Raw genomic sequence first — 13,514 nt, forward strand, 5'->3', positions numbered from 1 at the left:
ATTTTTTAGTCCAATAATCAAATCATACTTTAACTAATAATGTAGTTAGTTTACCCTAAAACGAGTGTATAAAGCAACAAAGTAAAGCCCCGAGTGAAGAAGTTCCCATTCTTTTTTAGTTTCAAAATAATAAATCAGGAAACGAACAATAATAGTCTCTTACATTACCAATTGGAAACTACAAGGAAATACCAGAGGTTTAGAGGATCAATTAGGCAAGCAATTATTCATTATTGTTTCAATCATGGCGAGGATTCAAATCTTAAGTAGAAGGGCAAAAAAAGAAACTACAAATACATAAAGGATAACAAGCTGCATAGCTAAACCTAACTGGCATTTTGCCATCTCAGAGACATTCCACTTCCCTTAGAAGATAAGTTACCCAAGTTGCATAGAGAAAGCAAGACACCTCTTACTTGGGAAGTCCAGTTTCTGGGTCAAGAAGAGCCAGATTTTCATTTGAAAGCACAACAGGGCCTTTCCCAGGTCTTGTACAAATGAAGTAATTGACATCCCCAGGGTATTTCTGGGCAGAACCATTTTCGGGATGCGGGGATAAAGCTTCCACATCCTTCATCCCCTCCAGTCCGGCATCTTTAAGTATTGTCTTATCACCGATAATGTAACTGAATAAAATGGGGAAAAGGAAAATTACATAAAGTCAATATCCGAGAATCCCTTCATGTAGGAAAAGGGGTTAGAGTGCAGTGACAAAAGAGCCTAAAAGATACATGAATGGATGTTTGTCTTATGATCATATGTATTAGAATAATCCAATACCAACATCATGCTTCTTAGCACCTGCACTTCCATTTACCTGTCCAGATCAGTATCAGACTTTGGAGGGAAGGAGAAAAGCAGCCGCTGAAGTAATTGAGCAGCTGCCTTTCGGTTCTGTGCTATTAAAACTGCATTCGGCCCAGCATCAAATGTATATGCCACCTGTCAGTTTTTCATCATAAATTTCCAAGTATCGTTGCATCCAAAAAGGAAAAAAAACATGAAAAATAATAGAAAAACTCCAAGAAGCCAAGCACAAATACTTATAGGCTGAATTTGATCCCGACATTGAATGGATTGCTCTAGCTCAGACATTGATGGCAAGAAGTTGTTGGAAGTAACATAACCATCACACATACACAAGCACATGTGCACCGACACAAATGCATGTAAAGGTACTCTCAAGAATGTTAAAGTTTTTAGGAAAGCTGCAGCTAATATTATACAAGGCCTCAGCACACTACAGTGAGTATAGAAATATATTTCAAAAGGATGAACTTGGTTATCTTCAACAACACATTTTGAATAAAAGATATCAACCATGATGGGATAATGCCTAGTCATACAGTAATTAGCCAATTAAATACATAGCTTACAAACTTTTATTTCAGAGCATTCTTTGACTACAATTAGAGGGAAAGAAAAAATGACTGAAACCAACTGTTAGCGACTACCAATAAAGGAATAGAAATCAAGAAGTTCGTATTTTGCAAATATACTAACCCAATGTCATTCAAACCTAGAGATCACTACTGGCGAGCAAAAGTCAGTTAAAATCAACTTAATCAACAGATTCACTTTTTTTAGTTTCAGTTAAGTCAATTATTTTGGCAAATTCGGTTCAGGCTTTGGTTAAAATGGTTAAGTCAGTTATTGGTTATTGAATACTGAACAGACTATGAGACTAACTTAACTGACCGAATTCAAATATATTATTTTAAATAATTTATCATAACATATAATAAAAATTTAATCCAACCTAATTTACAGCCCCAACCCAAGAAGGCAACAGCTGAATTCCAAAAATATTTACGCAATACAACTAGCCAAGCCAAGCCAAATTTATATTAAATCCAAAAGGAAAAAACCTAAATAAAGAAAATGTCAGTCAACCGATTTAACCGGCCGACGTTGTCTATGGTTAGGTCAGTTAAGACCTATGTAGGTCGGTTGGTTCGGTCATAGTTAGAGGTTGATTGATTTGGTTATTTATGAAAACTGACTTAACCGATTGCTCATCCCTGTAGATCACCATCAGAGGCCAAACACGTGAATGGCTCAACCTCAAGAAAACTCTTGGAGTTCAAAGGCTATGGGGGTCATCTCATCTAAACTCTAAATTATGATATTTAAGAGCTGAGGTATGATTATTAATCATATGTTTGATATAGAATCTCTCAGATACTATGTTATATATATTATGTCTTATTTTCTGTTGCATTCATGCTCATGATTAAACTGTTATTGTTAGAGCATTAGGTTATCCATCAATTCATGTTTGAGGCATGAACAAACAAAAAGGTTCACAAATGAAGCAAGCGACACAACAATTGAGTGGCCCAATGCAACACAACATCTGATCAAAGTAGCATACGTTCCACTGCCCCCAGCATATTGACTCAATAAATAGGGCCGCAACAAACAGAATGATTCACGGGTAGCCCTGCACTCGACATTTTACTGTCTTTTCAAAAGTTTACAGTTGTCATACTACATTTCTTAACTTAGTAGGGTTACTAATTAGACTGATAAATGTTCAAGATTAAGGCCATTTGCTGCAAAATAAAATGGCAGAAATAAGCAAACCTGAGGGGATTCTTCAGAACGGTTCCACTTCTCAACATGGCTTATTATCCTGAAAGATTTTCACTTCATCAAAACTCAACTCTAGAGCTAAAAAGACGAAACTCCTAAAAGGAATCAGCATTCGATAACCAGGACTTACCTGTGAGATGTATCATTCATGTAGAATATGGGTGGAGACGTATCCAAACAGACTGCATGGAACTGGTTACTATCAGCACAGGTTATTTTTGCAAAAGATGCAAAATCACGGTTTTTTATGGCTTCTTCCATCTTTAACGTGCGTTTTGGCACAACTTCCTATTTCAGTCCAAAACAGTAACAAGAAGGCATGAGTCAATACAAGTTCAAACAATCTCAAGATCATATTTCAATGATTAAAATATCACGTGAATTTTATTTTGGTTCCACCCAAGCAAATTGCAAAGTAATTTTAAAAATAAACCAAAAACCACCTTTGCTCTATGCTGTAAAAGCAAACTTGTTTCAACACTCTCACGCATTCCAGAGGTGCTACTTGTTTCCTTCTGCCGTGAACTTACCTAGAGCCAGAAAAATAGAAATTAACACCAAACATCAATCGCAAATAGTAAAACTGCCAGCAGTTACTGGGAACATTTCCAGAAACCTGATAGATAGAAGCAGATCAGGAGAATACAAGACCCAACCTTATGCCAAGTTGGAAATGTTTTTCTAATAACAAAGATACGTAAACACATAATTTGCAAGTTCAGCACCTCAAAGATTGGAGAATATTTTTGATAAAATATAATAGCAAGATAAAGCAAAAATCTAATATTAATAAACTTCAAAACATATATTAAATGTATCTGCAACATGTAAAAGAAACACAATTACACTCATGTTATGCACAAAGGATGAAAGTGCAATATATGTGCATGTATAGTATCCATACATGTATATGTGCATCAAAAACGATTAGATGTATATTTATGTATCAAAATAGATATGTGTGCATGTATTATATGGTACAAGAAGATAACTAGTTAGAATATGGGGAAACTGGGCGGAAAAATAAGGAACTACTCTAGACGCAAAGCATGGGAAGAAATTGATCTGAGATTATACATTCTCCAATGATCAAAACAATGCAAATCAAATATTAGTTTTCATATATTTCCTGCACTTTAATTCAACTTTCAAAACTAGAAGTCTCAGCAATCAATAACACCAAACTATTAGAAAAGGGTGCAGATCCATTGAGACAAAATTTAGGGAAATCTAAGAGTAACATATTTTGTGTTCTTGTAGAGAAAAATTATCTCACTGCAGAGTAGCAACTGTAAACCTATACTTGGAAGAATGTGAAACGAGAGGATTGGAGTAAATACTCACAACGGCAATAATGATGAAAAGATCATCCCAGTGTTTCTCATCCACTAGTTGAACTGCAAGACTATCACTTCCATCCTCCTCCTAGATGTTTCAAATTAGAAGAAAATAGTAGCATTGGTTACTCAATCGAAACTGCCCTTCTTGGTGAAAGGAGAATTGTTAAATACATATAGTAATGAACTGCTAAACACAGTAAGAAATAACTTACTTTTCCCATAATCCACTTAACAAATCCACCAAATAAACTGCGACAAGCACTGCCTGAACCTTGCCTATACGAATTTTAAAAAAAAAAATCAATATACGTCACTTGAATTACAACTAAGATTCTTTAATTTCTTAAAGTGAAATGGCCATACCTAGCAATAGCAGAAAGTTGACTCTCATCTTCCTCAACATTCATAAGCTTTGCAAGCGCGAAAACTGCATCGAACCGAAAACCATTAGCCCTATAAACTGTATTGATCATCTAAGGAAAATAGAGGAGAAAAAAGAAGATTAACGGATAGGTATGTTTTCATCTAAATATAGTACCAAGACAAGCAAAACCAGCAGCGGAGGAAGCCAATCCAGCTGCTGTAGGAAAATTGTTATAAGACGCAATATGGAGATGCAGTTTCTCCCAATCTTTCTTCTCTATCTTTATTCCTTTCTCTTTATCCTCAACTTCCCTAGCCCGTTTTCGGATTTCCCTCAAACAGTTCTGGTACCTTCCTCCGGAAAGGGACATTTCCTATAGTAACCAACACCTGCTGTAGGAAAATTGTTATAAGAGCAATATGGAGATGCAGTTTCTCCAATCTTTCTTCTCTATCTTTATTCCTTTCTCTTTATCCTCAACTTCCCTAGCCCGTTTTCGGATTTCCCTCAAACAGTTCTGGTACCTTCCTCCGGAAAGGGACATTTCCTATAGTAACCAACAAAAGATTAAGAATAATAATAATAATAATAATAATTCAATTAACATTTATGACATCGTTGTTATATCTTTTCTATTTTATATAGAGAAATTTACCTTGCCATTAAGCCACATGCGATCTTGTTGGAAAGCAGGGCTGACAGCGACGGTGGTTGTGGTACAGAGATGGGCGGGATCGAGAGTGACGCTGATACTGTCGTTGACAGGCAAAATAAGGGTCTCGTCCCGCTTTCCCCAATACTTTATCACCGCTATGTTTGTGGGGGTCTGAGCCGTTTTCATCAACACCCATTTCTCCCCCATTTTCAGATCGGATCGGATCTCTCTTCTTTCAGAAACGCAACGCGAGGGAGGAGAAGTGATGGTTTTGACTCAAAAGAGGAAAACCCAAACGGCTTCTTATAGAAAATGGTGGGATTGGAGATGAACAAGCATGAGCGCAGCCAATTAAGACAAGATATGGAATAGTAAAATACTAAAATTTCAAGTTCGGTGGCTGTGTAATCGCATTTTTTTTTACGATTTTTTCGATGACTTGTTGAGTCCCAACAACTACGTTTTCTTTTTTGATGCAGAATTGACCTGAGATTTGGATTTATCGAATTGTTCGCGTTTTAGGATCTTATAAAATTAGCATCATCTCCAATTTTCTCCAACTATTTTTCTCTTGTTTTCAAGAGACTGGATTTTTATGTATACTGATCCATGTAAATAAATTTCCTTTTCGCTGTAATCATCTTCTTCACTGACCAAAGATCCTTTATTCTGCCTATTTATAATTGGCTTACATGTACACCTTTGCGGCACAGTGACGATAAGTTTAGTCAAATTTTGAAAAATTAACCATAGCCAGAACAATATTCTTCTCAATCAGTCAAGATAAGTTGCATTAATTCAAATATTTAAATATATTTTTCTTCAAATATAATAACTTTTAGTTCAGGAGTTCAAGAGAATAACATTCTTGCTAACCATGTTAAATTTGTTATTTTTCGTGGTTGACTCTCCTAACTCTCTTTTTAATGATCTTACTGTAGTGTACATTTTGAGAGGTGGAAATGGAATATTTGATTAGGGATGGGTATAGGTCGGGTTTGGGTTAATTTTATGTCAATCCGATCCGACTCGAAAATTTTACATCATTCACCCGACCCAAATTGACCCGAAAAATATATATCCTCCACCCAAACCGATTTTTTGAGATAAAATCTGAACCTGACCCAACCCGAAATAATAAAAACATATTATTTTTATTCAACAAAAATAAAGATTTAATTGAAAAAATAATATATAGAGAGATATTATTATATTTATTCCTAAATATATAAAGTAAAATTATAGTTTTTCCCTTTTAATTAGAAAATGATTCAATTACTAAAATTGAGAATTAAATCATTATAGGAGTAATAATATGCCTATTATCTTTTTTCTTAAAAATTATAATTTCTTTCACCAATCACATCATTTATTCGTTGTTGATGTGGATTGTCGAACACGATAAAATTAATATCAAATCCTTTGTATTTTTACTTTCGTTATTCAATTCAGTTTATTTATTTATTTTGAATGAAATGTACTTAAATGTATTTTAATAGTTATTCATGGGTTAGTTTTAGGATATATTATTTATATTTTTAGATAAATGCTTTTGACCGTTTGGATTTTAAGATGAACACCCCAAATTTGATAAAATTCTAAGCCCCTAATAGATATGAAGTTTTTTTTATTTAATAAAAGTTAAAAGATATTTTGAAAAATATAAATCATAAAATGATAGACCAAATACGTGAAGTGAGTTTGTCGATATATGACTTTTTGGGGTTTAGAACTTTATCGAATTTAAAAGTTTAAAGTGTTCGTCCAAAAATTCAAATGATCAAAAGTATTTTTTTCGAGAATATTAACAACATTCCTCAAAATTCATAAAAGAATTATTAAAATAGATGTCTAAAATTTTATTTTGTTATTATTTTAGGGTATAATTAAATATTATCATCCAATAATTACATGACATGACACGTGATTTGATTTTTAATTTTTTAACAAAATTAAAATCCTTATTTTTCTAAAAAAATCTTAAATTGTCGATTTATATTTTAAAAAAAAACTTATAAAATCCTTAAAACTTTAATTCTCAAACCACCCTCTAATTTATCATCATTGTCAATTCTACACAATGAATTTATCATTTCTATCTGCCTCTTTCGTCGTCGATTTTTCACTGGTTAATTACTCCCTTACATCGCATGAAATGTATGAATGCTTAAATCTTTCATAAACATATTTTATTGTCCATAAGTCCACCGTTATCAACGAATTTATATTGCATACGAATTTCTGACTATTAAAATTTAAGAATACGAATATTACCCTTTACCAAAAAATATAAATCTATAAAAAAAACTGTGTTTGGGTTTCTTTACCGCTTTGGAACGTTTCTTCTTCTGTCGCTTTGGCACGTATCCTGAGTTGTGATCTCAGTTTTGCTTGCTTGTCTTTTATTGAGTTTTCTTGTTTTCTTTTGATTCGTCAAGGGAGCCATTGAACAGGTGTTTGAGGGACTTAAGTTGGAGGAAGAGGAGGACAAAGCCCTAATCATTTACGTCCCCGATTTCGTTTGACAATTATTTGGTTGGTCGCTTTCTAACGACAAATATGATTAATGTCCAAGCAATGAAGGATACTTTGGCGAATGTCTAGCACCCCATTAGGGGTATTTCAATTAGTAAATTAGGAGAGGGTTGTTACTTATTTCGGCTCTATCATGCCATAGACTTGAACAAGATAATTTCGGATGGCCCATGATATTTTAACTCACACCTATTGATTTTGCATCAGCTGTCCCCGGTGAGGATCCAATGTTGGTTGATCTCAATATGGTTTGGTTCTGGGTAGAGGTGATCAGGATCTGCCGATGGGATTTATTTCAGAGCAAGTGGCGAAACAGTTTGGTAACTTCATTGGTATGTTCCTTCATTATGATGCAACTGCGATTTCATTGGGATATAAGGGAAGCATCCAGATTCGAGTGAGTATAGATGTTCGAAAACCATTAAAAAGGAAGAAGAATCTTGCTTCACCGTCTAGCTCTTTTTCGTATGTTACCTTTCAATATGAGAAACTCAAATTATTTTTGTTTCCTTTGTGGGAAACTTGGTCATGGAAAAAAAATTTGTTCACAGCGAATTCTACAAGAAAAAACCGATCTTTCTCTATTATGGGATGTATCTCTTTGAGCATCTCAACGGAGAAGGGTGTAGCGTCTAGTCTGTGGTCGTGCAAGGACACTGTGAGTGGTGTTGGGCCCTCTACTCGTGATGAGGGGGAGAGGGCTCATCAATAGCACCGAGGGGGGAGTGGTAAGACTAAAGCTTGGGTTGAGAAAACTTTCAAGATACAAGCAACGGAAGTCTCCATGCGAAATGGTTTTTGACGTGCTATGACGTCAGTTGACGGGGAAACTCCAATGGATAAGCAAGAGACTGTAAAGCAACTGAGGAGTAACCAAACATACTCGGCTGTTTTGGATGAAAACTTGGGTGGTAGTATAGAGATATCGGTAAGCCTACGATTACAGGCCGCCCGGAAGCAATGGAACTCATAAATTTGAACGTCCGAGGCTTGGAGATGCCTCGGACAATTCGTCGTCTCTGGTATTTACTGCAAGATGCTAACCCCTCTGTAGCTTTCTTTATGGAGACAAAGGAGACAAAGTTACAGAGATCGTGCATCCATCTTCGTTATAAATATGCATTTGTAACCAATTAATTTTGCACCTTCATGTAATGAGGCAAATTCCAAATATTTATTTTATTGTATAGAACTTATATTCTTCTTACATGAAATTAATCCACTTTTAAGGGTCAAAACTTTTATGACATGACGAAAATTGATTAGTTCATCTTCCATCATTCCACTATCATCCTTGTTTCTTGTAGAAACATAATAATATAATTTTTTTTATCTCGTGGATCTTTTTAATGACATTTGTTCTTTAAGGTTGTTGAGTTTATTCTTCCGTAATAATTTCTCATATTAAATGGAGCATTGTTCAACATTATATTGTTGAGATTCTAGATTCACTTTTTTATTAACGATATGTATGAACACATGAATATCATAAAGAAAATGATAATAGAAATTGAGTTATAATTAAATTCCCCTCAAAATGATTCTTTAAACTCTATTTCTCCCTCCAAACCCAACATCCTAAAAAATGTTATAGATCTCACCTTAAGTTTTTAATTATAAGATCATAAAACTTATAACCCTTAAATAATGCAGGATAACCAAAGTCTAACCGACTTTGGTCACCGGTTTTTTAATTAAGTGCGCTTGGTTCCTTATGTTATCAGATCGTTTAGTTTAAGTCACTCAGCTGTTAATTTCCATTAACTCGTTAACGAAAATCTGAGTTGGCAATTAAAAAATAAAAAAGTTGATCATATCGAAAATAAAGAGGATTATTGGCATAGTTTACCCTATAACATATTATTATCTCTTTTGAGTTTGACCCTTAACAACTACATTCTAGTTTTATTTTTCCCTTATCTTTATATGAGTTGTCCATCATATGAATTAATTTTTTTCAAAAAATATATATTCTATTAACCAACAATCAAAATTAAAAAATCAAAATGAATATATACATATATTATATTAACAATATAAATAAATTCATAGAAATATTATCAAACAATCAATTTATCTTAATTTATCTTTCAATTAAATAAAAATATAACTAAAATAATAATAAATTTCAATTATAATAACCAAAAAATTGGTTAGTGGCCAAAATGAATAAAATGAAAGTTTGGTGACTAAAATATAAACATAGGAAAAGTTTAAGGACTAAATGGTAATTTTGAAAAACATGTATTTTATTTCCTTAAATGATAGTTTACCCCCGAGAATGATGTTTTCGTGTTACTCGAATTTTTTATACAAAATTTGTTTTAAAAGTTATAAATTGTTAACTTTCGGGGGAAATTCAGATAACGGATTGAATAGAAAATTTAGGAAATTTTGCTAGATAATATAACAAGGTTAAAAAAGTCACTTCCTATGTTCAAAAGAATAGTATTTAATAGGGACCATTGTATTTAAGATAATTTCCACGATAAATCTTAACCATAGGATTAAAAGGGGCAATATTGATATTTTGAAAACTTATAAGGGAAAAGTTGGTAACTACTTACTCATTGGTATAATTTCAACCTTTGGATGAAAAACTTGAAAAGTGGCTTGATTACAAAAACTCTAAAATATAAAAGCAAGGTGGTCATTTTGTATTAAAATGAATTTTAAATTCATTTTAAGTATTTAATTGTAAAAAAATACTAAAAATAAAAGAAACATCAAGAATTCTCTCCAAATTGGAGCGGCTGCTATGAACTCCCAAAAAAAAGTAAGTTTAATTTTGATTTTTTAAAGCTTTTTAAGTTGGATTTAAGGTGTAGACATGAAATCCAATTTTGTTTTCATTAAATTTTCTATAAGTTGGTACCATTTATTCATGGTTTTTATTAATATATGTTATGGATTTTGAGGAGAGATAATTTGGGGTTTAAGGATTCACTTGAAATGATGATGGGTTATGAAAGCTTAGATGTTTTATCATTTCTATACTTGATTGACGTTGAAAATCAGTTGCTAAAGCTATGGGAACCTATTTGGTTATTATGGAAAAGTTTAAGATTTGAGATGGAAATTTATTTTGAGTTTTGTCATGAAGGATTAAGTGCTTAAAAAGTTTTAAATGTTGTTTGAAGCAAAAATTCAATGATATACTATGGAGGACAAATTCGAAGAGTTTTAAAAAATAAGGTGTCGAAACTGTCCTCACAGCTTTTTATAGCTATGACGGGGATCGATCCAACTTAATATTGGAAACTATCGAGTTTTAAAATAAATATATAAACAAACTTGGAGTCGCCATCGACCTCTGAGTTAGGTAAGTCGAATACCTAAAAATACATTTTAAAATAATTTTAAGAAAAACAATTTTAAAAGATAAAAAAATGATATGCGTTTAACCAGAAATTCATTTTGAAAAGGGGTCGGGAGTCGGTTATGTGTGGGGAAGGATTAGCACCCCCACAACGCCCTAAATCGATACCTTGTCCATTAATTATTTGTCTTTGCAATAAAATTTACAAGTTCAAATTTTAATTTAATTTATGATTCCTTAAAAGAAAACCTTATGAATTTTAAAATAAAATCTAATAATATTTAATTATTTCCTATCGAGAAAAAACGACCTCTCATACCTTGAGACAATCTATTCTTACTCCAATCGAAATAAAGAAGTATTACTATTTCATCGTAATATTCAAATGCACAAAATTAAATTAAATTATAAAATTACCAATTCTTTTTAGAAAGAAGAATGATATTCGATTATTTAAAGATAACGAGGTCAGACCTTAGATAAGTTCTAACGGTCTTTACTCAAAGAATTTAAATAAACGAACATTTATTTTTCTTTCATTCCCAAATTTTAAGTGTAGTCATTTTCTTTAGATTCCACATAATGAGATATATTTTTCATTTTAAAATATTTGAAAGTAACTTTCTTGTTCATCAAGACAGTCACTTTGTGATCATTTTAAAATGAACGAATATTTCCCTTAATCACATTATTTTAATTTGAGTCAAATAATGTTCATGAGGCTATCATACGTATTGAGTAAAATACAACTAAACTCACGCAATAAATCACACAATTATCATATGTGTATATATATTCTCAATACATAAAATAATAACTAAATACATATAATAATGTACTATGAGCTTGATAACTAATAAAATGAAAATATTAATTTTTAAAATTCCAAATATTCATATATAAAAGAAAAACATAACAAATAAATAATAATATATAAAATTAACGAAGAAAAAGAAATATATGTAAAGCTTTAAATATGTTAAGTACAAATGTACATATATTACATGGTATGCACATGAAACAAAAAAATATATAATACATTTACTACATAAATAATATAAATATAAAATATACTTACTAAAGCGCAAATATTATATAATATGAATATTAAAATAATAAATAATCCAAAGTAACATGAAGGGCCAAAATGAAAGATGTAAAATTTTGAGCTTGAAATTAAAATAAATAATGTCGGTAACTCAAAGTGACCAAATTGTAATACACACAAAATAATAGGGTTAAATCAGAAACATAAATAAATTGAGATACTAGAATTGTAATTTAACCATCATCACTATTCGGGATTAAAATGGAAAACATTAAAATCTAGAGACTAAATCCAATATTTACCCAAAACACATTTAAATACAGTCAGTGACTAAAATAGAAACAAAATAAAATTTGAAATCCAAATTAAAGTACATGGAAATTAATTTCAGTGACCAAAATGAAAAGTTACAAAGCTAGAGGGTTAAAACGCAACATATTAAAACTATGAGGGATTCTCACGTGATTTACCTATTTCCCTAAAACGTGCATCCCACACAGGCCAAAACGTCATTGTTCGGCATGGGATATATATACCATGAACCCGGTTGAAAATAGCCAGTGTTTCCCATTTTTTCATGACCTTTCTCTCTCTAAAAAGAGAGAACTTTGTTCTTTATGCCTTCTCTCTTCCCTCCCTTGCTAGAGGGAGGCCGGCCATCGCTCTTCGGAACTACGGCGGCCGACGACATAAAAATTTCCTCAAATCAACGTCCTTCACACCCTAAATTCGAATCTGATATCCCCTAAGTCTAAAAACCTTCCAAACACCGTATATCTAGGGAAATACCTTTAAACCAGCGACTCTCCGATGACGTGTGGAGGCTTCGGCGAACCGAGGTAAGTCTTTCTTTCCTATCTCTTTTTCTTTCAGTTATTGATATTCCTTGTTGGTTTGCTGTGGTATTTTCGATTTTTTGCTGCTCTCGAATGGCTGTTGTGGTTGTGTTCTCCTCTCTTCCTCTTTTCCTTACAGGTTATAGGGTTTTTATAGGCCCCGTGGCTCTCCCTTCGAACCGGTCAAAAAGGAGAAGCCCTGTGAGTCACCGGGGCTATGGTGGTGACTTACCTAGGGGGACTGGGACTCACCAGAGGAGATCATGAGTCACCAAGGGCGTCCGTGAGTTGGTTGGGTGCATTAAATACACCCATATATTTTAGATCTGACCGGTGAGATCCGAAAACGACAGTGGCAGTTTTAGGTCGATCTACGACTCACACGGCGGGAAGCGAGTGGTGAAGCTCTCGCACTGGTCGATGGTCATCCATGGTGGCGACGGCGGTTGATAATTCCTTAGGGTAAAACCCTAATCATTAGCCAATCTGGAACATTGGATCTAAATCAGATCCAACAGTTAAGGATGAAGGCGGTTGGGAGAATGATACAAAACCCTAACCGAGTTTGGGCCCGCTGACTAGGTCGGATCTTAGGCTTTTGGTCGGATCTTTGTAATTGGGTCTAGGTTTGGGTCATTCTGCTGGGCTGATTAATATTATTTTGAGCATGTAATTATTAATTATTTAATAATAAAATAATAATAATAATAATAATTTGGGACGAAAACCATTGTCTACATAAGGTATTGATGTGTAAATGTTTTTTTGATGATGGAAATGATTAGGAAATGATATTATTCTCAAAATGGATTGTTTGAAGCT

The 13,514-nt window shown here is 33.0% G+C and overlaps 1 protein-coding gene across 1 annotated transcript; it reads right to left on the bottom strand.

Moving 5' to 3' along the window:
• Positions 1–198: 198 nt before the first annotated feature.
• Positions 199–5,469, bottom strand: LOC120123436 (diphosphomevalonate decarboxylase MVD2, peroxisomal-like). Its single transcript, XM_039142332.1, has 10 exons — positions 4,955–5,469; positions 4,474–4,672; positions 4,299–4,362; positions 4,148–4,211; positions 3,940–4,020; positions 3,039–3,125; positions 2,726–2,883; positions 2,587–2,635; positions 818–942; positions 199–626 (listed from the first exon to the last, which is right to left on the bottom strand). Exons 1-10 carry the CDS (start codon positions 5,159–5,161, stop codon positions 413–415), a joined length of 1,248 nt encoding a protein of 415 aa, XP_038998263.1. The 5' UTR covers positions 5,162–5,469; the 3' UTR covers positions 199–412.
• Positions 5,470–13,514: the final 8,045 nt, after the last annotated feature.

This window comes from Hibiscus syriacus, unplaced genomic scaffold (genome assembly GCF_006381635.1).
Source record: "Hibiscus syriacus cultivar Baekdansim isolate YM2019G1 unplaced genomic scaffold, ASM638163v2 tig00110393_pilon, whole genome shotgun sequence".
NCBI classification, from domain to species: Eukaryota; Viridiplantae; Streptophyta; class Magnoliopsida; order Malvales; family Malvaceae; genus Hibiscus; species Hibiscus syriacus.

Coding starts and splice junctions, on each gene's coding strand:
- LOC120123436 (XM_039142332.1), bottom strand. CDS start 5,161: ATGGGGGAGAAATGGGTGTTGATGAAAACGGCTCAGACCCCCACAAAC. Junction 4,673..4,954: donor GCATGTGGCTTAATGGCAAG/GTAAATTTCTCT, acceptor TGGTTACTATAG/GAAATGTCCCTTTCCGGAGG. Junction 4,212..4,298: donor CAACTTTCTGCTATTGCTAG/GTATGGCCATTT, acceptor AAATTCGTATAG/GCAAGGTTCAGGCAGTGCTT.